Raw genomic sequence first — 25,508 nt, forward strand, 5'->3', positions numbered from 1 at the left:
GAAGCCTTCAATGACCGAAGAAGACTTAATAAGCTTGATGAAGCAAGTCCCGTAGCGGTAGTTCCCTACCTAACTTCACCTTTGTCCACTTTATTTCTGCCAAACGTACAAGAAATCAAAAGCTCTTCTTTCCTGTCCTTTTCGGTAATGTTTTCTCGACACTTTTTGGCATTTCCACTTCCCGGTACAGACTAACCCATTAAATGTATAAATGACTTATTGATTGAGACCCACAACATGCACAAATCAAAACAAATATGACATGTAGAGATGATTTGTGTTCTTCCTCAATATCCATCTCGTTTTATCTGTTGAAGATTATATCCTCCATTGTATATATTCATTCCTAGATTTCTTGGTTATGTAGGTTAGGTTTGTGGTTCAAAAGGTCTAGAATATATTCCTGCCTTTACATATATAAAGGTTAACAAAAGATACATGCCAGGTATATCACTGAGCGATGGTGGGGTGTCAGTATTTTCCATTCATTTGTCTCGATCTTAACATTTTACATAGATTAACCGAAGGAATAATGCTTTTCTGGCATTCAGTTCGACCTCACTGGTTCAGGACTGCTTAAAGTGAACCCTCAGTGTTTCATGGAACCCTCCAGATTCTGGGCGACGTTGCGTGGGATCCCCAGTGTTCTGGGTCCTTTTCACAGAGTTAAAGTATATCGGAATCTTTTGACAGGTCCCGAGTTTTGGAACTGTTTCACGAAACTCCAGTGTTTCGGGATCTTTGCACAGAGTTTCCAGTGTTTCTGAGCCGCTTCACAGAACTCCAGTGTTTCGGAATCTTTCCACAGGACCACAGTGATTCGGACCTGTTTTGTTGGACCTTCGTTTTTCAGAGATCTTTCGTGGGACCTCAGTTGTTTCTGACCCGTGCAATAAACAGCCAATGTTTTAAAGATGTTTCGTGGGACCTCAGCCTCTTGAAAGCGTTTTGTGGGAACCTTGTTTCACAGTTCCACTTCGTAGAACCCCATATGTTTCAGAGCTGTTCCGTAAGACCCTAGCCTCTTGCATCCATATCTTGGGAAGTCCAGTGTATTTGAACTGTGTTGTAGGACTATTAGTGTTTCGGAACCGTTTCATGGAAACTTATCGTGTTGAAGCCGCTTACTGGGTCCCCATTTTCTAAGTGTTCCGGATACATTTAAGAGAATTATAAGTTCATGAAGCTGTTCAATTGGGTTCCAGTATTCAGAGACGCACACTGGAAACGTGGTGTTTTCGAGCAGTTTATCGGGCCCAGTATTTTTGATCCGAGACATTTTGGAGCCATTTCTCGGAGCAACAGTCTGTAATAAATGATTCGAAAAGACAATGATACTTAGAGACCATTTACTGGAACTGGAATATTCAGGGAATCCTAGCATTTCAGAGCTCTTTCTCGAAGCTCCATTATTTTGGAACTCTTTACCGAATGGATCTGTTTAACAACTCCCTGGAATTCTGAAGCTATTTATCGAGGCCTTTAGAGTTCCGGAGGTATTTACGTAAGCCTCGGTCCTACAAAATTGTGAAGGGACTTTTCTTCAAAGAAGCAGTATTATGGAGCTGCTTGTTGGTGCTCGAGTATCTTTGAACTGATTGTCGAGGTCCCAGTATCCTGAGCCATTTATTGTAGTTGGGGCAATACTGGGGATAGAAAGTCACTGTTGAAGCACTTGTCGCTGAAATGTAACCCGGAAGCGCACGATACGAGAGACCCTCCCGCTACACAAGCTTATTTACGTTTGCATCTATAAGACTCAAAGCATCTCATTAGACTTTTCGACCAAAAGAATGAGTTATGATTTCGATAATCCACCAGAAATTGTAAGATCTTAACATTATGTTCCGTAAACGTATTCACAGGGTCTCTTCAGAAGGCCTTAATACAAATGGTTATGGCAAAAGATAAAAAAAAAAGCGGACTTGGGTCCTAGAGAAGTTGGACAAAAAAAACTACTATTAATGCAAACGCTTACAAGTTTTTGAATATTTTTCGCTGTTGGAGGCAAGATTCATATTCATTGTCTGCTCAACTTTTCATGGACAAAAATCGTCATCTTTTGGGGGTATTAGCATTTATATGACTTTCCCTCTAGTCCTCTCTTCTTTTTTCTTCGCATTTGCATTAGTTTGATAATCAATTCTAGACATCCCTAAAGACAAGGGAAACAAGATGCCATCTACTTGTGACCTACATAGACAGGAAGAAATTCTCCCTTTCCTGTGAGAGAGGAAAAGGAACAAAATGGAACAAAAGGAGCCAAGGGAGGATTTATCATCGAAGACCCAGTCATGCGTTTCTGATTCTATTTGGCGTATTAAGAAATGAGAATTTCGGTATACCATTGTAGCCTTTGTTATGATCATTGCGTATACTCCTACCATATACTTTGATGAGGATATTATGACTTTATCGACTCACACAACTCATATTGTCTTGTCAGACTTTGTGGGTTGTAAAACGCTGAATTTCTTCCTCAATTTTGAGTGCAAAGTTTAAACTCGTAATTTCTGCCATAAGTTCTTTAAGAGTTTAAGATTAAAATGTAATATTGTAAGTTTTAGGTGGAGTATGGGGGTTTGTATTTAAATTCCAGTTTTTAGATATAATTTTTCTCTTGTTACCCGAAAACGACTCAAGCAAGCGAATGTCCTAATCAAGGCCATCTCATGAAAGCTGTTGATATATATATATATATATATATATATATATATATATATATATATATATATATATATATATATATATATATATAAATTTTACAAAAGAAGGAACAGAGAAGGGGGCCAGGTGCTTAAGGATCATACTAGGATCATACCAACGTATTTAAGGGTCGTACCAAGGTTCTTAAGGGTCATACCAACGTATCTAAGGGTCGTACCACGGTGCTTAAGGATCATACCAACGTATTTAAGGGTCGTACCAAGGTTCTTAAGGGTCATACCAACGTATTTAAGGGTCGTACCACGGTGCTTAAGGATCATACCAACGTATTTAAGGGTCGTACCAAGGTTCTTAAGGGTCATACCAACGTATCTAAGGGTCGTACCACGGTGCTTAAGGATCATACCAACGTATTTAAGGGTCGTACCAAGGTTCTTAAGGGTCATACCAACGTATTTAAGGGTCGTACCACGGTGCTTAAGGATCATACTAACGTATTTAAGGGTCGTACCAAGGTTCTTAAGGGTCATACCAACGTATTTAAGGGTCGCACCATCATACTGAAAACAGTTGAACATGTTATATAAGAATTATGTAAATATTGTCTAGAATGCGTCCATCTGCTGTTTATGTAAACAAGTCTGAAATGCTTCCATTTTCTGTTCTGTGTGTAGCGATGTTGACCTTTTCCTCTGAACCTGCAAGATTCATCATTGCTGCCTTGTGTTTCTAATATTATATTTGCCAACTTGAAAAAATAAATGAGGCAACAAGAGAGGAAGAAATACAATGTCTTTGTTCTGGTATTCATATCGTTAACATTTTTATATAAAGCAAAAAATGTATCTTTCTTTACATTTTGTTTCCTGTTATGATTCTTATTATGTTTTTACCCCTGACACTGAAATAGTGTTATCAACGACACTCTGCTAATTAGATCTCAGAGACAAACTGTGCTAATAATTATCAGTTACGTGCTATTGTGATTATCATATAACCATCTAGCTATATCATATATGATTATGGTATTTGTGTATGTATTGTCTGTCTGTCTGTGGAAAAAAAAGGGGTCACATTGCCAGAAAAATGTCGTAAACCTTAGGCTTGGCCTTGGGAGTGTAGTGATGATAACCTTAGTAGTGAAGATGAAGGTGTAGGGAAGACGGACAAGGACCTGGTCCAGCAGGCGAGTAAATGATGAAAATAAGCATTTCCAGAGAGGGAGAGAAAGTCCCTTATTATGAGTAGCCTAACCGAGATTTTGCCGACGCGTAGTGCTCATCGCAAGAAAAGCTGGAGTTATGAAGAACAAATTGCGCGACTTGGGTGCGGTCAAATGTATGAGAGATTGTGTGTTTGTGAATTGAAAGCTAGCGTAGCCCACGTGTAGCTTGAGGCAGGAAGAAGAAAGAAAAAGAAAAGTCACCTTGACCCAAGGAGTGAAACCTGACAGCCACATGCTCACTGCGTAGCCGTCATCTATCCTCCCTTCACCCAAGTGGGGATAGGATCAGCAATTTCCTCTCTGGTCGGCGGCTGCCTACCACCTACTACTACCAGGAGGAGGGAGGCGGTGGGTAGATAGATAGATAGATAGATAGATAGATAGATAGATAGAGACAGAATGAGAGAGAGAGAGAGAGAGAGAGAGAGAGAGAGAGAGAGAGAGAGAGAGAGAGAGAGAGAGAGAGAGAGAGTATGAATGCAGATTCAGTGTGTCTCCCTAAATCACCTAATCGATATGTAAGCTGATTATTGATCTCCAGGCCTAAGCCTCTGATACCCGGCAGATCACAACCGTGGCGCGTCTCTCCCCAGTAATTATGCATAGGGTCCACCACCCATTCGACGCATATTCCCCTTACATCATTCATCCATTTCTGAATAGAAATACCACATAGATACTCTTAAATATTTATACCAAATAGATACTCTGCTAAATATCTTTATAAATACTCTTCAATATATCTATACCAAATAGATACTCTGCAAAATATCTGTATAAATACTCTTCAGTATATCTATACCAAGTAGATACTCTGCAATATATCTGTATACTTTTCAATATATCTATACCAAATAGATACATTTTGGCTCGTCCGTCCCATTTTTTTTAATGTATATATGATCCTGAATGTGATAGAGGAATTCGAGTGATAGTTACCGTAGTATCTGTCATATAGTTAGTAATATGGTCTTGAGTAAGATCTCTGTCACGTAAATGTTTCAATAATTCTTTCATATCATTACGTACAATCTTCATCTGTCTTTGGGACAGACTTTGGTATATAAGTAAACGAGGCAGATGCTTTTTTGTTAAAACTTACTTTATGAGAACCAAAGTACATTGCAGATGTTGAAATCTAGCTGGGTTATTGGATATCTATAAATTATGAGCTGATAATTGATCATCTGAAAGATATAAATTACTTTAAAAGTCTATGATTATAGAGGCTATTCCTAAATAATCATGAGGTGGATTAGGTACACGCGGTAAAAAAAGTATCTTACCACTTTTTGTGTGAAACGCTCTGATACAGCAGACGAGGAATTTTGAGAAATGTTTATTGGTCTGGCCTCATATTAGGTAGTCCTGCTTCCAGGATATTGTAATATATTGATTGATAGCGACATTTCCTATTATTTGTCTTAAGTATGTTATATTGATTTCATACTTTGAGGGAGATAACTATAAGGTGGGGTTGCCGTAGTCATTAGGAAGTTTGTCTTGCATTCACGCTTACCAACCCTATCGAAGCAACACGAATCGTATTCATCATCTCGAAATTCATCGGACCCATCCAGGTAGCTACTGTTTCTATCGTGTGTACATACAACTTCTGAGGTCATTTGCAGATGCCTTCAATCCATGTCCAGTGATGGAGAGAAATATGTTTCTCTAACATGTCTTTAGATGAAATATGATCTTAAAATCTCACACTCTTACAGATAAGTCGATGTTTAGATTAGATTCCAGTCCTTGATGATTTAGTGGACAGGAGACTCCTCGAGAGATCTCGTCATATATTGATCCTTGATTAGTGATTCTGAGAAGGGATTTGACGTTAAAGGTAAATGCGACAGAAAACGGTTATTTCCCAGACCAAAACAATGGAGTTACCAGACTCTGCCCTCTGCCCGCATAGGGCTACAAAATAAGCGGACATCACCTTCCTGTGACTTTCTATCGTCACCAGTGGACGAAGAGGAGTCGAGTTCTGTCGATAGCCTTCTCATTATAAAAGTTCATCACTCCCCTGCACCTGCGTGTGATGCACTCTCGAGGCGCGTGTGTGTCTTTCAGATAGCCTAGGCTTGTCAGGGGCCCTTGCCAGCGAGAGTACTTTCTCGGGTTGCCATTAACCAGCTCGGGCGCGCCAGTAAACACGATGGCTCTAGTTTATTCGGCTCTTAGGTGGATGTATGCGTTGTGTAAACTGCCCCATGAAAGGAGCTCCTGGATAGTATGATGATAAGAAATGGAGCAATTATACATGCTCAAGATGGTTATCCAATAATTGGCTCTTTGAGAAAGTATCATTTTCTGAATAAGCAAGCACCGTAATCAAGAGTGTGATCAAAATTATAGTCTTACACTATCAAGCTCATCATAGAGGAGTCAGAAATACGGAATCGTCGTATTTTGATGACTGCAATGTTACTTAGTCTTAGCTCATTAGCTAAAAATGCTATGATATGGATCACTTCTGATATACAACAGAGAACATAGTAAGAGTTCTCCTTTGTTAACATAGTTTATTATTAACGTAACTTACGAAGTACTTTGTGATCGTAGTTATCATTCTTAATTAGTCTTCAACGGTCCAGCATTACAATGTGGCTTCCTGATAACGTGTCTGGACCAAGCGAAAGCTGGTTAGAAAATTGGGTGTGACAGTCTGGTATGACAGTCTCACATGTGACAGTCACTCTTACACGCTTGTTGTAGTCTGCCCCTTTGTAACTTACACTCTCGCATTCATCACAGGATACACTGACAGCCACTCTCACACACTCAAAAGTTTATCGTTAGATGCACACACACACACACACACACACACACACACACACACACACACACACACACACACACACACACACACACACACACACACACATATTCATAACTTTCTGTCATGTGACACTCACTCGTACATACTCAGTATTGCGACTGATACACTCATAATAGTGTCTGTTCTGATGCTCACCCTCATGCACTCATAAAAGTCTACTCTGTGGCACTCATTCTCACACACTACTACTAATATACTTTCTCATAATCATGAACTCATAACAGTCTATTCTAACACGATCACACACTCACTCATAAAAGTCTGTCCTGTGACATTCACTCTCTTACGCTCATGATCGTTTGGTTGGTAGACCTGGGAGATGAATCAGTTGATGTTTGCAGATGACACAGCTTTGGTGACAAACTGAAAATGGGAAACTCCGGAAGCTGGTGTGTGAGTTTAGGAGCCTATGTGACAGAGAAACATGTGAGTTGATGAGGCTGTGAGGTTTAGTAGGATTGGAAGACACGTTGCCACACGTGTCAGTTTGAGTGAAGAGAATCTGGAGCAAGTGGAGTGTTTTGATTACCTGAGTGTGAACTTGAAAGCAGATGTAACTATGGAAGTTGAAGGGAGTTACTTGGTGGGTGAAGTGACAAAGATGCATTGAAAAGTGTGTGCAAGCAGGGGTCAGTGTATGTGTTGGCAAAGCTAATTTTGTTTGATGGGTAATCACTCCGAACGGTGCTATGTGGATACGAGGCGTGGGCTATAAATTCAAAAGAACGGGAGATGATTCTTGCGTTGGAAACGAAGTGCTTGAGGAGAAGATGCGGTGTGAAGAGAGTTGATAGCGTATGGAATGATAGCTATAGTAAGATGTCTCTGATATTAAGATGTATGTGCTGCAATGGTTTTTACATATGGAGAGGATGAGTGAAGAGGGGCTGATGCAGATGATAAGTGTCAGAAGTGGAAGGAACATGGGAAGGGGGTTGGGGGGAGACTGAGAAGGAAATGGAAAGATGGAGTGAAAGAGGCTTTTAGTTACCAGGACCCAAACATGCAGGAAGGTGAGAGACGTGCACAGGATAGAGTAAATGGGAACAATGTGGTTTACAGGGGGCGATGTACTGTCAATAAACTGAACCAGGGCATATGAATTGGTCAAGGGAGACCACGGAAAGGTCTCTGGAGCCTCCTTGTAGATAGGGAACTGTGTTTCTATGTATAATATATGACAACTAGAGAGTGAATTGGAACGAATGAAGCCATTGCTTTCGTGTGTTTTGTGCTTTTGTTTTCTTTTTTTTTTTCCTGGCGCTTTTAAAGTATTTTTGAAACTTGAGTTGAAGGAATTCACAGTGGAGGCGAAAAAAAAAAGAAAAAGGGGGAGCGGACCTCTGGCCTCATCTTGTCTGGTTGGGGACGCTAATTGACGCAACAGCAACAGCCTGGCAAGCTGTCTGGTGCAGGGCGAGGCTTGGGGGACTGGATTGATAATTACGTGGACTGGCAGCTCACAACAATGGGATGCGTTGAGGAGAGGCGAGAAGGTAACTCGAGTGTAGGAGGGAATCAATAAGGTGGCTGTGAATGACTCGCTAGGAAGTTGTATTGTCCTACCTTCTTCGTAATGATAGCAGAACCAGTGATGTTCATAAATATGATTAAGAACGTATATATATATATATATATATATATGTATATATATATATATATATATATATATATATATATATATATATATATATATATATATATATATATATTATATATATCCAGATAGTCACTAAGACCCAGTGAAAACATCACTCTCTGTGAGCTTTATGATTGGCTACAGTATTCGCCCAGTTTGTGATTTGGTCAGAATTTCAAGCTGTTATTGCTGTACACACAGCACAGAAACTATCTTCACACTTTCAAAGTGACGTGGTATGATATAAGGACAATAACTCGTGAGAGCATATGAACCTCTTAAAGTTAACAGGTGATTATTCTGAGACCTGTCGTTCACTGATTGAAAGATTGTTTTTTTTTGTGCTGTGTGCAATTTTCCTATTCAAGTTTTATGAAGAAATTCAATTGTTCATTGCCTCTTCCAGTTCGTAAGATGGTGCAACTTCGTCCCCTAACTCCCGTTAGAATGCTTCCACGATCAAACATCTCTTCTACTGTAAGTATGGAATGTGTGTAGTTGTATGTTTCATATTTCACTTTAGATATATATTTCATATTCAAGTGTAGTTGCATATTTCATATTCTATTAAGTTGTATCGTTCTTCAAAACCTATTGCACTTTAAGGTATCTCATTTGTTCATCGCCATTCGAAGTAGAAATTATTGTATTGCCTATTTTTAATATGGGAACTATATGTTTGATCATAGTATATTCCAGTATATTAACTAATTTAATTGTTCAATAGCTAATTCTCGCCTTTGATGTGGGACATTTTCGCCATTTCCCGCATCAGCGAGGTAACGTTAAAAACAAAGGACTGAGCCTTAGAGGGAATATCTTCCTTTAGTCCCCTTCTCAGTTCTTCCTTTTGGAAAATTAAAGATGGGTGGGGAGGATTTCCAGCCCCCCACTCCCATTTCTGTTGCTTCAATATATATATATATATATATATATATATATATATATATATATATATATATATATATATATATATATATATCCGATAGCGTGATACCTGATATCGCCCGAAAGAAACAGAAAACACCCTCTCTTCACCACCTCTCCATCAACTATTATCTGGTCATGTATCCATCTACGGCCTCCCAGTCTACCGTCATCGCCCAACCCATGGTCGTGGGTCTGTTGTGTACACCCTGTGAACTTACTTATGCATATATCGTACGCCAAAGGACGTTGCTATGAGAGATGAACCTCCACACTTATAAAAGTGCATCTTACTCTTACACTTTACATACGACGTTTAATCATCACGCGAGACCGATTGTAACTTATGCAAAAATTCACATCCCGTTTGGGATGTCGAATTAGTCTTAGCGTTCAGTAATTACTTTTCATCATTATCAAACGTAACTCAAGACAGTTACACCCATGACATTAATACCCTCCGTAGTTAATGACATGCGTTGCTAAATTACGTAATCATGTTATGTAATAAACATGATTAATCGTTTGAAATAAGAGACCGTTCATCTCTTGCCCTTATTTGCTGTCATGTTTTTTAAAGAGACATACTAGCATTCTTGTTTATCACAGGTGCATGTTTGTCACACTTGCTGACGCCAAGTGCCAAGCCAGGTACCAGTGTGTCATACTTGTCTGATCAGATACGAGAGTGTGCTGTTCTTGCCGACCCTAAGTGCCAGGCCAGATACCCTTGTGTCATACTCGTCAACCCTCTCCTGTCAGGACAGATTTCAGTGTGTCATCTGGCAGGCTGAATGGGTGTGTGTGTGGCATACTTGCCACCTCATTCCTGGCAGGCTAGATTCCACTGTGTCATACTTCTCACCTTTCTTTTGTCGGGTCAAATGTCAGTGTGTCACACTTGCTAACCCTCATCTGCCAGATGTTACTATGTCACACTTGCTGACCTTCTTCTGCTGGGTAAGATGTATGTGTGTCACACTTGCGAACCCCCCAGTGACTGGCCAGATGCTAGTGTGTCATACTTGCCAGCCCCAGTGATAAGCCAGATGTTATAATGTCATACTTGAGAGCAGACCAGATGCTAGTGTGTCATACTAGCCATCGCTTTACAACCACGCCAGGTGCCAGTGTGCCATACTTGCTGACCGTCTCCAGCCAGGCCAGATGCCTGTGTTTCATACTTACCAACCCTCTATACCAAACACTATACAAGTGTGTCATACTTGTCAACCCATTCCCGGCAGACTAGGTACCAGTATGTCATACTTGCCAACCCTGTGCATCTCCCTGGTCATACTAACGTCTTCCCGCCCTCAACCACCTGGTTGCCAATCTAGAAATCCCTCACATATAACCCTTTACTCTCTCTCTCTTGCTTCGCTCCATCGCCCGTAAAGATACATACTCATATCTATCTTGCCCTCATCTTATTCCATGTTCTTCCTCACGCAACACATGAGGCCACATCTCTTCTCCTCGCCTCATTCCATGGGATGTGGTCGTGCTTCACCTTGCTCTTATCCTCCGTTCCATATACCTATAATGGAAATCCTTCGTGCCTGTAAAACGTGTTGGGTATCGCTCCACAGCAGTAGAACATCAGGATCGTTTTGATATCAGTTTGATATTTACCAGATAGAATATAAATGTTCTTTTTTATATCCGTGTTAGCTTGAGAGGGCACGGCGTACCTACACGCCCTGATCAAGCCCGTGTTGTTTTGTTTACGTGCATATGCCATAGCCTGAGTCAGGTACTCGAGCTGTCGACCAGCCCCTGAGAAAGGATGAACAGATGGGTTAACTCCGGACAGACTACCGCACCTATGACTCGAACCTGTGCGGGATCGAACCCTGACGGCCCGTGAATCCATCACGTGTGTCCTATTCTCATATGAGCAAAAGTTTTATGTCTGGAATGATCTTACATTTGCGGGATATTGGCTGTTCGGGTCCGTAGGGGTTATTTGCTGCGGTGGTTGTACGTATATTAGGCTTTTTTTTACCTGGTGATTAACGAGTTAACATACTGTGCGTGGGCGTTTTATACCTGATGATTAACGAGTTAACGTACTGTACGTGGGTTTTATACCAGATTAACGAGTTAACGTACTGTACGTGGGCGTTTTATATCTGATGATAAACGAGTTAACGTACTGTACGTGGGCGTTTTATATCTGATGATTAACGAGTTAACGTACTGTACGTGGGCGTTTTATATCTGATGATTAACGAGTTAACGTACTGTACGTGGGCGTTTTATATCTGATGATTAACGAGTTAACGTACTGTACGTGGGCGTTTTATACTTGATGATTAACCCAGTTAACGTACTGTACGTGAGTATTTTATACCTGATGATTAACGAGTTAACATACTGTACGTGGGCGTTTTATACCTGATGATTAACGAGTTAGCATAATGTACGTTTCATTAATGGTAGCTCAGATGCTACGGACAGCTTTGGCCCTAATCAAGACCATCATGTTAACGCCAGGTACTCATTTTATCGACCAACCCCGAGTCGTGGATGAAAAGCAGGGTTGACTGTGGACCGACTGCCGTAACCAGGAGTCGAACCTATGCGCTCGACCCTGGGCGGCCGGTGAACGCGTCACGGTCAGGAACGCTAACCACTACACCACGGGAGTCCATAACATAGGGGGTGCTACACTAAGTAATTAACAGGTGATTATCACATATCATGATGTTTGGTGCTTGGGATTGATCGTCAAGTGTTCGTTGTTATTGGTGGTCAACACACCTTGTTGGGTGATTCACGGTAGTTAAGTCCCGTTGTTCGTCATGGCTAGACAATGTCTCAGAGAACGATCATTCAAAATTGTTCGCGGGTTGTTTCCTCTGTCCTACCACTAGTCTTACACTTGCTCTGACAGTGGGTCTCCCTCTCCAAGTCGTTCATAAGTGTCTCGCCACCGCCACTGACATCAACACTGGCCCTTTAGTCTCCCTTTATGACCCTTGATGTTTGATGACATTAGTATGATGACGTATTCCATGTGTGTGTGTGTGTGTGTGTGTGTGTGTGTGTGTGTGTGTGTGTGTGTGTGTGTGTGTACGCATCATTGACGGTATTCATTTGGACATTTTTTTTTGGTTCATTTTCTTTATAAGTTGAATAAGATGTTAGTTGACGGGTATCGTCTTCCGCATGCGCGTCTTCTGTTCGAAGCCCCGAACTCATGGGGAAGGGGTGTACAGAGCTAGGGCCACTGGGCGAGACGTATTGATGACATAGAACTGCCATAGCAGGCACGGTTTCCCACACGAAGGCACGGATAACATAAAGGATTGTGGCAGCGTGTGTACCCTCATACAGGGAACGTGTGAAGCCAGAAGAAACCGTATTTCAAGAAGGTGAATAACAACAATAAAGCTTGAGAGGTTTCGTATTAAAGGAGATTTTGGGAAGGATCGACTGAAAATTGTGAGCATCTGCACCAGTGATGTATAGATAGATCCTCCTGCAGTATGATTAAATACGAGTAAATACATAACTTATCATGTGAATAGGATTGATTAGAATATTACGTTTCATTACTGACATTATTAGCGATGATCGCTGGCCATGTTAATCGTTGGGAAGGAGATGGAGTTTGTGCCACACAAATATATCACTCGTTGAGGATGAGACGTCAACCCTGGGTCAGACATGCTGACCAGACCCAAACATACACTTGCAGTGGGTCATGTTGCCGAACCTCTGCACACCTGAAGATGTTTTAACCCGAATCTCTCTCTCTCTCTCTCTCTCTCTTTCTCTTTCTCTCTCTCTCTCTCTCTCTCTCTCTCTCTCTCTCTCTCTCTCTCTCTCTCTCTCTCTCTCTCTCTCTCTCTCTCTCTCTCTCCTGAACCTCACTCCTCTGACCTTATACCTCACTCCTCTGACCTTGTACCTCACTTTTCCGCCTCACAATCCACCCTCACCTACAGCTTACGTTCACAGTAGTCAAGGATACAGACAGATGATTACAGGGGGACAGAAATTTCATGCTGGTGTGCTAGAAGGTTTTAGTTTAGCTATGGATATTGTTAGTGATGACTAGAGACATAGAGAGTTATAGAGACAGACAGAAACAGCTAGAGATATACAGACAGACAGAGAAACAGATAGAGAGGTATACAGACAGACAGAGAAATAAGAGATATGCAGACAGACAAAGAAACAGATAGAGATATACAGACAGACAGAGAAACAGAGAGATATACAGACAGAGAAACAGATAGAGAGATATACAGACAGACAGAGAAGCAGAGAGATACACAGACAGACCGAGTAACATATGTACATTCAGAGAGACAGAGAAAGGATCGCATATACATATTTGACGAAGGTAAATGATGGTGGAAAAAATAAGAACATGATAATTTGAGCAATGCAAACATGATACTTAAACACGAGTCTCAAAAGAAAACAGACGAGGAATGAACACAAGGAAAATGAAAAGAAACTTGGCTACCCAGAGAGTTGAACTTAATTACAGCAGACGTGAGAGAGGGAAAGGAGAGTAAATGAGATGATTAAGTGGAGAAAGGTGGAGAAGAGAGGACCAGTCGAAGAAATTAAAGCATTTCTCCTAACTGTGTCAACAAGAATAGTGGTGTCGACTCTGCTCCATTTTGAAGAAAAAGATTCATTGCTGTAAGAAGATAGTGAGTGGATGAACGGGTAGACCAGAGGTAGACGAGAGGAGGAAGATGTAATACTCGAGGGGAATATTCAAAGATAAATATGGTGGTGGTAAGTAGAGGAGTGTTTCGTGGAGCTGTTGTGTTGTTTACCGAGCAGCATAGTTTCTGGGTGTATCACAGAACATCTGTGTCTCCTGCAGTGCAGCATAGTATTTGGTGTTCCTTGGAACCTCTGTGTCTCCTGCAGTGCAGCATAGTTATTTGGTGTTCCTTGGAACATCTGTGTCTCCTGCAGTGCAGCATAGTTACTTGGTGTTCCTTGGAACATGTGTGTCTCCTGCAGTGCAGCATAGTTACTTGGTGTTCCTTGGAACATCTGTGTCTCCTGCAGTGCAGCATAGTTACTTGGTGTTCCTTGGAACATGTGTGTCTCCTGCAGTGCAGCATAGTTACTTGGTGTTCCTTGGAACATGTGTGTCTCCTGCAGTGCAGCATAGTTACTTGGTGTTCCTTGGAACATCTGTGTCTCCTGCAGTGCAGCATAGTTACTGGGTTTTCGATGGAACACATGATTACTGGGTGTTCCATGTTGGCACACAGATATTTCAAGCTGTCAGCGTTACTAAGGAGGCGCAAATATTGTTAAACGTGGACTTCAAGGACAAATATTCGTCAGGTTTTAACCGAATCTGTGGTACTGATTTCAACCACCATAACTGTCGATTTATTCTTGTTGTTAACAGTCGTGTTGGAGGAAAGGTACATTGTCTGATTCGAAGTGGAAGGTCAACGCGTCGTGTTTCCCTGGACACTCTTGAGGAGTGGTGAGGGAAGGAACCCCACGAGTGTAGAACTCTCGTCCTGTACTGCACTTCTCTCATCATTACTTTATACAACCCTTGAAACCCCTGTTTTATGGCACCGGCAGCCTTGAGACTGCGCTACAACCATCTTCTGGGAAAATGATGGCTTCCTTCTCGAAGGAGTTCCACTAGAAGTCTTTTGCTGCCATTCTTCAAGTGGTGATCACACAGCCTCTCCTCTCACGAAGCTACAGGCTCACCATCCGCTTACCCGACTAAAGCAAGGTTACAGATGGTATTAAATATTTAGTTAAGTCTCGTAGAGCAGTAATTCTCTTACACAGCGACATCATAGTGTTGCATAACGATATAATCCTGGTTCTCTTAAGAAACTGTGATACAGTTTCGAGAGAATACCACACAATGGAAAACATTTACGGAGATTTATATGCATGATTAAAAAAAAAGACGGAATTTTCTGAGACGAAGATTATATACCACACAACACTAATGAGATTCTGTTCCCTGGAAAAGTGTATCGAGAATTCCTAACCCGGAAATTCCAGTTCAAAAGGAATAAAAAGAAAACGACAAACTTTTTTCTGTACCGGAATTGTTTCTTTCCACGAAGCTGAAATAGCAGACACACTCAAAGTCTTCTGGATTCTACTTACAGCAGATGCCTCTTCTTGTCTACTGCTCTGCGTTCCTAGGGCAAAGGAGTTGTGAGGATCGTACATACAGTAGATGCCTCCTCTTGTCTACTGCTCTGCGTTCCCAGGGTAAAGGAGTTAAGAGGATCATACATACAGTAGATGCCTCCTCTTGTCTTCTGCTCTGCGTTCCCAGGGCAAAGGAGTTATGAGGATCCTACATACAGTAGATGCCTCCCCCTGTCTACTGCTGTGCGTTCCCAGGGCAAAGTAGTTGTGAGGATCCTACATACAGTAGATGCCTCCTCTTGTCTACTGCTCTGCGTTGCCAGGGCAAAGTAGTTGTGTGAGGATCCTATTCACAGTTGATGCCTCCTCTTCTCTTCTCCACCGCTTCCCCATGGCACCACGACCTCCTACTAGGAGGGGAGAGTTGTGGGGCTCCTGGGGATAACGTCGCTAGCACCAAGCACTGCCCCTCCTGGGCTTCCAGAAGGTTGAACTGGAAGACCACTTCGGTAGATTACTCGTTACAGCCATTGCTCTTCAAAATATGTCGTTCTTTTTTCCCCAGGGGGATCTATTACATCAGCGTTTAATAATCTTTGTAGGTTAATCAAATATGTTTCTATCCTCTTTATTTTTGAAGTTTATTCTCTGACGTTACGAGGAATCCGTCTTTCTCGTATGTACAAAACGGGAAGTGAAGGAAATTGCTCAGAAAATACATGGAGTGACTAAATGTGAAGGAAGGTATGGTGGCTGAAGGCAAGTTGTAAAACGATAGCCATCAAATTATATGTATATATATAACTCTAAGGGAAATTGTTGGCTCGACCAACATGAGTGGTTAGTGGAAATTGTTGGCTCGTCTACCATACTGCTTTAAGAGACAAAGGCAAACACGAGAAGAAGAAATGAGACATTTATTTGCTCAGTTTATGTACACGACCAGTAGAGTCTGATGCAATTTCGATATATCAGAAATATGCTGCTGACGTTCACCGAGACATTTACATATATACAAAGATAGATAGATAGATAGAGTGAGATATATATATATATATATATATATATATATATATATATATATATATATATATATATGAGAGAGAGAGAGAGAGAGAGAGAGAGAGAGAGAGAGAGAGAGAGAGAGAGAGAGAGAGAGAGAGAGAGAGAGAGAAGGGATTTTCGATGAAAGGGTCATCGATATGCATCAATGACAGCATTTCCAATTTCATAATTCTCTCTCTACTTCAGTTAAGGCCCGGCCTTGATGTAGACTTTTGTCCGTGACTGAGGCCAATATTTCTATCTGAAAAACTTCAAAGAAAGCGAAACCTGAGATCAGTAACGTGAAATGATTTTCCTCAAGCTTCTGTCCTTCCAGCAAACTTTCCGCCCGTCTAAAAATGTAAACCCATATGTTTTATTCACTGTGGTCATCAGACACTTCTCATATCAAAGCTTCAGTTAAGAGCTTCAGAGCATTTAACTGGGGTCGCAGCATTCCATTACTCTTACAGGGATGTGTGATTCATAACGTGGCAATCATCCAGGGTAAGTACCTGAAGGGATTGACAGAGAAAAAGTTCTTCGCGGAACACTTGGATATTGATAGGCAAATTACTTTATAAAACCTTATATTAAACTTGCGATATAAATCTGAAGCTAGACAGTCTTACATCTGATAAGGTGGGGGTCGTTCCATCTTCAGTCAGTACTTGTTTACTGACAATAGTAAAGCTTCCCCTTCCTTATATCTGTCTTCCAACATCAAGAAATACAACTGTAAGTCCGCGAAAGCCGAAAGTTTTAAGGTTGACATAGTTTCCCAATCACTAAGAGAAAAAGAGAAAATGTAAAAGTATTTATGACTAAAATTTCCCGAAAGAAATCGTAAAATGTTACATTAGAAACGGTGATGATTATCTTTGATCATGAGGATAGGAGAATCCAAATGCAGATTGCTTATTTTCTTGTCATGTCAACACTAACATATTTCCACACGTGCATTTACCAGAGAAAAATGAAAAGTAAATACATTTATGAGGCCCTAATGAAGTTTTACAATGTAATCTGTTCATAGAATCCTTTGCTGCGAGATATGATGCATAGCTGGGATAAATGACCTTATTGCGTGCACTATCCACTGACTTCAGCGTTGTGATTTTTGTTTTTATCCTCACTCTGCTAAACTTTGGCAATCATTTGTTTTTGTGGTTTCTTGATATCTACGACCTGAACCTTGTTTGTAAGGCAGGTTTTCCATTTCATCTTTCACCATTAGATTGTTCTTTTCATTTCTTTTCATTTATCCTCTGTTCATTCATGCTTTTTTTTTTATCTTATTCGATATCGAAGACGCAGTCTCGATGAAGACTTGTCCTTGGTTGGAGTTTTCAAATAAGGACAAAATATCCAATTTTATGTGACAGCTTTTTGTGTGTTTCCCTTAAGGAACCACTGATAAGTACCTCTTTATTACCAGGCCGAGAGTTCCTGTACATTAAGTAGTTCATCACTCAACATGGTATACCATTTTCTTGTCCCTGTGTTGTAGATGGTGTGTGGGAGATGATGGGTGGGAGATGAGGCGTTTCTCTTCTTGGTGATGATAATCAGTATAGCTTGTATAGCTTGTAGAAGCAATCAGCCTTTGTTTTTTAAGTTGATTTACGTCAAAATGTGCGTAGTAGAATGATAAGTGTGTAAGGCGTTCTGATGTCTTGGTATGTATCACAGTATAGTATGATGTAAACATGACTAATAATTCCATACTTAGACTGGTAAGTTAGAAACCAGATCTGAAGCAGACTTATGGATTATTTTTCTTTTTAATTAGATATCGAATTCCAGGAACAGATTTTCGGACCTTCTAGGCTGCGCTACAATCAGTAGCAGGGACTATTTTGACATTAAAAGATCCTCAATGAGAATGTACTTTTATCGTTTGGTATAACTTGATGCAGATGGGGTCTGATAATACCACTGGATATATAAAGGGCCCCAGGCAGCGCTCAGGAAGCTGGCCATGGCCACTGGGCTGCGCCACAGTGGGTCATAGACTGCAGTGATGTTTTGTGTATGTGTGTGTGTGTGTGTGTGTGTGTAAGTAGAGTAAGTGTGGGGCAATGGAGCAGTGAATTTCTTCATTGTAGCAGCACCTAAGAACTCTCTCTCTCTCTCTCTCTCTCTCTCTCTCTCTCTCTCTCTCTCTCTCTCTCTCTCTCTCTCTCTGGTGGGCAGTAGGTGGGAGGCAGCCACCGACCAGGGAGGTAAACGACCGGTACTGCCCCCGCCTGTGTGTGGGGAGGGATAGTGGCGGCTGTTCAGTTGAGCCAGCAATACAGTGGCTGTCCAATTTCACTCGTGTGGTCTAAGCTGCTGTCTTTTCTCTCTTCCTCACCCTTGTGGTACAACCTCCTTATTGCACACGTGTAACACGTAACGACTGGCAACGCGCACGACTCGTCCTTCGTAACTCTTACGTTTTCCTACGGTGGGCGCATCAGCTGTAGCCTTGCCCTTTGACAAACTCGTGGTCCAAAGTAACTCGTATGTGAATCATGCACGTCGATGATGAGGCCCAGATCCTGTAGGCCCAGTATATCCCCCTCACTGTATCCCATGTAATTTGTAACAATACAGGATTTCATACTTCCACCGTCCCACACCCGCCCACAACACACACACACACACACACACACACACAGAAAATGATTCGCTAATCATGATTTCTTATTCTTTCACGTGAATCAACCTTAACAGCAGGTGACTCATTCCTTGTATCTAGATAATCGCCGATGATTATCATCCAATCAGCTTAGAGCATGTCAGGAGAGAATGTGTTATGATCCTGATTAATTAAACCTTGAAAGCTAAGGTCACCGGGTCAGGCCTGTCATCCAGGAGCGGAGGAGGAGGAGGAGGAGAAAAAAATGACCCCTGATCCCCCTTGAGGCCAACAGCTGGCTATCTGCAGATTAAGACGATGGTTAATATTTACACCAGCTCAGCTCGGACGGTGGCCCACAGACATAGCATAACTCTGGTCATAATTTACTCTCAGAAGTTTGAGGTTTTACGAGCAAAGTTCCCTCCCCCCCCCCCTCCTCACCCCCACAGGATGGGCAATAAGATGCAAATTTTTAACATGGCTTCCGCAGTTTTGAGTCCATTTTGCTGCAAGAAACTAGCCACAGTGAGGTAAGGGCTTAATCAGTGGTGTGGTAGGTGGAGCCCTCCCTCGCCAGACTGCCGGCTCTGGTCAGTGCTCAGCTTGGGTAAGAGACGAAGAATATATTTTAGAGGAAAACATTGATTTATACTAGGGTGCTTCAGTGCTCGTATGAGCTTCTGAGAATACATTTTAGTGAATACATTGGTTTATACGATGGTGCTTCAGTGCTCGTGTAAGCTTCTGAGAATGCATTTTAGAGAATGCATTTGTTTATACGAAGGTGCTTCAATGCTTATATAAGCTTCTGAGAATACAGAAGATGGAGACGTATGTTCTAAGAGGATACTATATTTTGCAAGAATACACTACTGCATGAGAATACATCAAATTTGGACTCTCTGTTGGCGTGTAAGAATACATTACTGTAGGAAGGAGCTGTAGTCGTGAACGAATACATTCCTATTTGGAATTATGTTGCATTGCAGAAGTTTTAAAGCGGTAACATCATGGATACGGCAGTAAATGAGTCTATATGAGTTTAGGAGGGTTGGCAACACTTTACCTTACGAGGATATATTAGTTTAAGACTAATGGTATACTAGTGAATACTTTCTTTAATTCAGAAGAAGGATATAATATTTAGGAATATCATAGGATTTTGGGGGGTTTAAAGGGATGCCGAAATACATTACTGTATGATGTATTTTTTTTTTTTTTTATGTTAGCTGAGACGGCACGGGCAGCTGAGGCCCTAATCAAGGCTAATCCATTAATGATATGTATATACCCTCCCAAAGCGACCCCTGCTCTATCAACTCCTCCAAAACCTCTTCCAAGTTCATAACCACATATCTGCTCCTTCTTTTCCTCCTAAGATTTCTATGCTAAATCCTCATAAGATCTAGCGTTGAAGTCTGGCAATTCTTTTCCCAGCTCCCATACACGTCGCACGGGAGAGGAGTAGGACTCTGAGACGATGCTAGCTAGGCTCTTCCGTATTAACTGCGGTTTTCTAGCAACATCTAGGGTAAGTTAACGTGACGTTTATCCCAGTATTTTAAAGGGGAACAGTCTTGCTGTCCAGGAGAGGAAGGGACAGAGATTTCTGAAGCTCCATAAAGGTGGTAGAGATGTTGGAATTTGTATCAAGATTGTCTAGGGTGGATCTTCTTAAAGGGGGTTCAGGGGTACGAGTTTAATCGTATGGAGACAGATTAGAAGACGAAGAGGTAGAAGAAGAAGAAGAAGAAAAAAAAAAGAAATGGAATGATAAGAAGAAGTAGAAGAAATGAATATATAATTGTTGCTGCAAAATTTGCATGTCGAACGGTCTTGCAGTATCTGGAGGTATTCACTGTAAGCAACTATATTTTAATTCTATCAAACGCAAAGTATTCGATTATTTGATTCGTGGCCATCTCAGAGGAGAGTGGGTGAGGAATGGGAAGCATTTAGGGAGGCAGTGGTGGTATGTGCAAAAGACGCATATGGCATGCGAAAGGTGGGAGATGAGCAGATTAGAAAGGGTAGTGGGTAGTATAATGAAGTACAGTTGCTCTTGAAAGAGAAAAGAGAGATGTTTGTTTGGGACTTACGAGGAAGGAGTACAAATATTTAGAAGAAGTATAAGAGAAAGAGGCAGGGGGTCAAGAGAAAGATATATATGGTGTGGAAGGTAAGCTGCTAGAAGTAGGGAAAAGTTATAATCAGGTGTGTAAGACATGTGTACGAGTAGGAAGGGAGGAGAGTGATTAGTTCTCACTGAAAGTTGGTCTGCGGCAGGGTTGTGTGATGTCACCGTGGTTGTTTAATTTGTTTATGGATAGGGTGGTGAGGGTGGTGAATGCAAGGGTTTTGGAGGTTAAGGGCGATTATATTGTCTATTGGGAATGAGAAGGCCTGTGAAGTGAGTCAGTTGTTGTTCGCCGATGATACGGCATTGGTGACAGCTTCGTGTGAGAAACTGCAGAAATTAGTGTCTGAGATTGGCCCATCCACATCCAGGCCCTACAAACTTTTCCGTGGTTTACCCAAGATGTTTGACATGCCCTGGTTCAGTCCGCTAACGGCACGTCGACCCCGGTATACCACATTGTTCCAAGTCACTCTGTTTTCTGCACACCTTCCACCCTCCTGCATATTCAGGAGGACAAACAGCACATGATCCTCTATCTCAAAGCCTGAGTTACTGCCGTCTCTACTGGAGTTGATTTGATATGACATAATATGAGTATATGCTTCCATGTCGCTGGTACTAGAATGTCATTTGAATACCATTTAAAGTTCACTTTGGCGGGAAGATGGTACTAGCATTTTGATACTGCCATTGCCTTCGGGGCAGCATCCAAAACAAGTCCTAACAACGTGATTCTGATGCTTGGAATAAAACCTCGGGGACTCATCACCAGAAGGACACTTGAGACTCAGACACTCACGTGTTCCAGTGATCATCCCCAGCGCGCAATATGAGACGTTGCTTCATGGCAGCAAAAAAAAAAAAAAAGTTTCTTGGCAGCGAGACTGTTCACGTTGATGGTTATGTGTAGTTATCCGAGACGATAATGGCTGCTGGAAGTTTTAATGGGATGCCCTTATGCTCGGCAGAGTCCATTTCGAGTACGTGTCAAGCAATGACCTTCTCTCGATTAGATGAGATTCAGCCTGGACTACTTGTGTATGATTCTCACCCGATTGAGGAATATGAATTACGAAGACCCGAGCGCATTAGTGAGTATCCACCTCATCATGGAAATAATAATAATATACCATCCTCATGGCAGAAAGAGATTCTTTCATTAGCTGTTTGAATCAACCGAATGTTAGAGACGTATGTGTAAGCCTTGTAGTAGTCGAAAGGGGTGAACCAAGAGCTTTATGTACGCCTGATCCATATCCTGGAACTCGAAGGAGGTTAATGATCAGAGAAAAATTTAGAGATGAACATCTGTACTAACTTAGATTTTGCAAACACCTCTTTGGTCTTCAAGTGCTTTAACGTGCCAGCTCTTGGTTAGTGTTGAGTGGTTTAACATCCCAAAACCTTAGCTCTTCTGTTGGTGTATTGCTTTGGTTGTTGCTCCCGAGAGCTGGCTGTTTGTGTACCCTCCACCACTAATTAGACCACGCGATACTCGGCAAGCTGTTGCGTCACATCATTACTGTGAGACCGTTGGCAAGTCAAGGGTGACCTGTTATGATAATTGTTTTCTTCCCTACTCCTCAGAGCTTGGGGAGTCTTCATCCTCTCATGGCTCTCCCAATATCAATGACCTGGCACATTTTAAAAGACAGGCTTTTTTTTATTTCACTGCCTCGAACATTGGTAAATACCTTTCATTGTCTCTTCTTTTCCCCTTTCATGATCCTCTCTGTATTTCAAATAAGTCCCTGCCTTGATGTGGACTTTTGATCATAACTGGAGCCTTTAACGTGGATGAGAAGAGAGAGAGAAAACAGTGCGCCCATACTCGTTCAACTGTCTGTCTGTCTGTCAGTCAAGTAATAGCATTTCCTTCTCATGAAAAAAAGATGAAACAGAATTCGATGAACGAAACTCGATTCTATTTTGCACTCATCAAATTTCATATGCATCTGTATTCGGATATCTACGATCACACACACACACACACACACACACACACACACACACACACACAGAGTTAATGTTACTGAACATGAGTTATGACGGGGCTCGTCTGTGTTCTAATTCGAATCCTGGACGAGATAGTCGGCCAGCATCCAAATTAGATGTTCATTCTCCCCTTCGAGGGGTATAGAATAACGGGATTTTCATGGTCTCTGGAGTGATCATTTTCATGACAATATTTAGCGATCGCATTTTTGTGGTCATCCTTGCGTACTGCACTTGTCCATGATGATAGTATGAAGGTGAAAACGCACTTCAGTAGGAGTTCATACTATTATATTTAACATGTAATTTTTCAATGCAATATATATATATATATATATATATATATATATATTATATGTTTTATTTTTCTTATGTACCCCACTGCACTGCAGGGCTCACATATTACAGAACTCCCACATAATGACATATAGCTCCTGCCTTCCACTCCCAGCACTCACCTTCCTTTAACGGTGTAAGCGATGCTTACAAACACCAGCTCTTCCTTCTCCCCCACCTTCCCTTTTTCGGCAGCAAAATCTGATTTTTCATCCACTTAGGCAACTTATATCTGTACCATCTGATGCATATATTTCTTGTTACCCGAGTTTTCTAGTTTTCAAAAATTTGTGTTCAGCTCTCCTAAAGTTATAATCGAAGAACGGGATTAGAAAACGGATGGGAAGGATTTATTCACAGACTTTTATCCGTGGAGACTTGAAAGTGGAGGATTAGGTAAGAGTTTACATGACGAACTTACAAATGCAGCCTATTATCGTTTGTTCCCGCCGCTCCCACGCTAACACGGGAAACTGTAGGCAAGTATGAAAGAAAATGAAAACATATATAGGTATGTATACACACACACACACACACACACACACGCACGGAATCAAAGTTGACGACCTATGCAGTGATTTTATTCGTACCTGTTTGACGCTTTTGGTAGACTAATATCCCTCATTCTGACCAATAGGCAGTTACGTAGCAATGAGACACGGTTTGCTAATCACGATTTCATTCTCTCACATGTGTACGTAGATGATTAGATCCTTCATCAGCCGTTCGTGTTACACTGCTTCCTTACTGCCCGTCTTGACAGGGTCTCGTAACTGACAAGGTTTTATCTCTGATGTGATGAAAGGTTTAAGGTGAAAATTCAGATCTCTCATGTCTCGCACCTCTCGTTTCTTAAGTGTCCAGCAGTTACGAACTGAAGTGTTTCTATAAAAGGTATTCGAGATGTACCATTTCTTGGGGACACGTCATGAAAAATAAAGGGAAAAAGGAATTAATTGAGCGAAACTATGAGTTAGACGTTAAAGGGTGACAGTATTGAGTCTCTCTCTCTCTCTCTCTCTCTCTCTCTCTCTCTCTCTCTCTCTCTCTCTCTCTCTCTCTCTCTAAGTAGGGTTAAGGACCCGACCATCTCGCTTGGATCTTGGGTCTGTTTCGTCTGTGTATCTATGTAACTCTCTCTCACACACACACACACACACACACACACACACACACACACACACACACACACACACACGAGTAATATAATGTATCCACACTTACATGCACTATGCAATTACATTTATATATGCACCATTGCACACAGAAGCTAACATGCCTGATCGCATGAGTACACCCACGTCAACACCAATACGAATATGTTTGCAACACAAGCACTCGCCCTGACACCCACATGCCACACTTGTGTCTACACCTTTCTTCTTAGTTCTGAGAATAGCCAGAGATTAATACCAGTATCCCCGTTGCTAGTCAGCGCGAATGAACGCTAAAGCGTTTTGGTTGCGTGGGATCGAATTCAATCCTCTTCCCAAATCCTCTTGACGTTGTCGTCTCTCATTATCAGCCACCTTCACGTGTCTCCAGCGCTGGAGGGTATGAGGTCGTAGAACTGGATTGGTGGAAGGTGGCGTCGGCGCCCCGCCGTTCCAGAACAAATCCGCCTTGGATTATGTACAGGGAGTGAGTGAATGGCCCTTCGATTAACCAGTATAAGAACGCAAGTCCGGGTTCAGGTAACATAAGGGGATAATGTGCTGGATTAAGTAGTGCGAAGGTGCTGGCTTCCGGCACACTGGAGCACGAGGGTGTGTTTGTCTTAGATTAAATGGTATGAAGAGACTGCTTCGGATTGAGTGATGGAAAGGTTTAAGCGTTGGATTAAACAGCTCTGAAGTCTGCCGTCCTGGACTCTGCAGTTGTTATGAAATGAGTTGTGCAAGCCGTACATACAGTCCTGGAAAGTTCCAGTACCACTGCCAC

General features: G+C 41.6%; 1 protein-coding gene across 5 annotated transcripts in view; it reads left to right on the top strand.

Annotated features, from left to right (window-relative positions):
- LOC139757444 (uncharacterized) overlaps nt 1-25,508 on the top strand; it is a 979,032-nt gene that overhangs the window by 270,593 nt on the left and 682,931 nt on the right. For all 5 annotated transcript variants that reach the window (XM_071677964.1, XM_071677968.1, XM_071677965.1 and 2 more), the window contains exon 13: nt 8,786-8,856. Coding sequence is in view for 1 of the 5 variants with exons in the window: in XM_071677968.1 (XP_071534069.1) it covers nt 8,786-8,856 (71 nt within the window). In the remaining 4 variants the exon portion in view is untranslated. The remainder of the gene's footprint in view (nt 1-8,785; nt 8,857-25,508) is intronic.

This window comes from Panulirus ornatus, chromosome 26 (assembly GCF_036320965.1).
Source record: "Panulirus ornatus isolate Po-2019 chromosome 26, ASM3632096v1, whole genome shotgun sequence".
In the NCBI taxonomy this organism is placed as follows: Eukaryota; Metazoa; Arthropoda; class Malacostraca; order Decapoda; family Palinuridae; genus Panulirus; species Panulirus ornatus.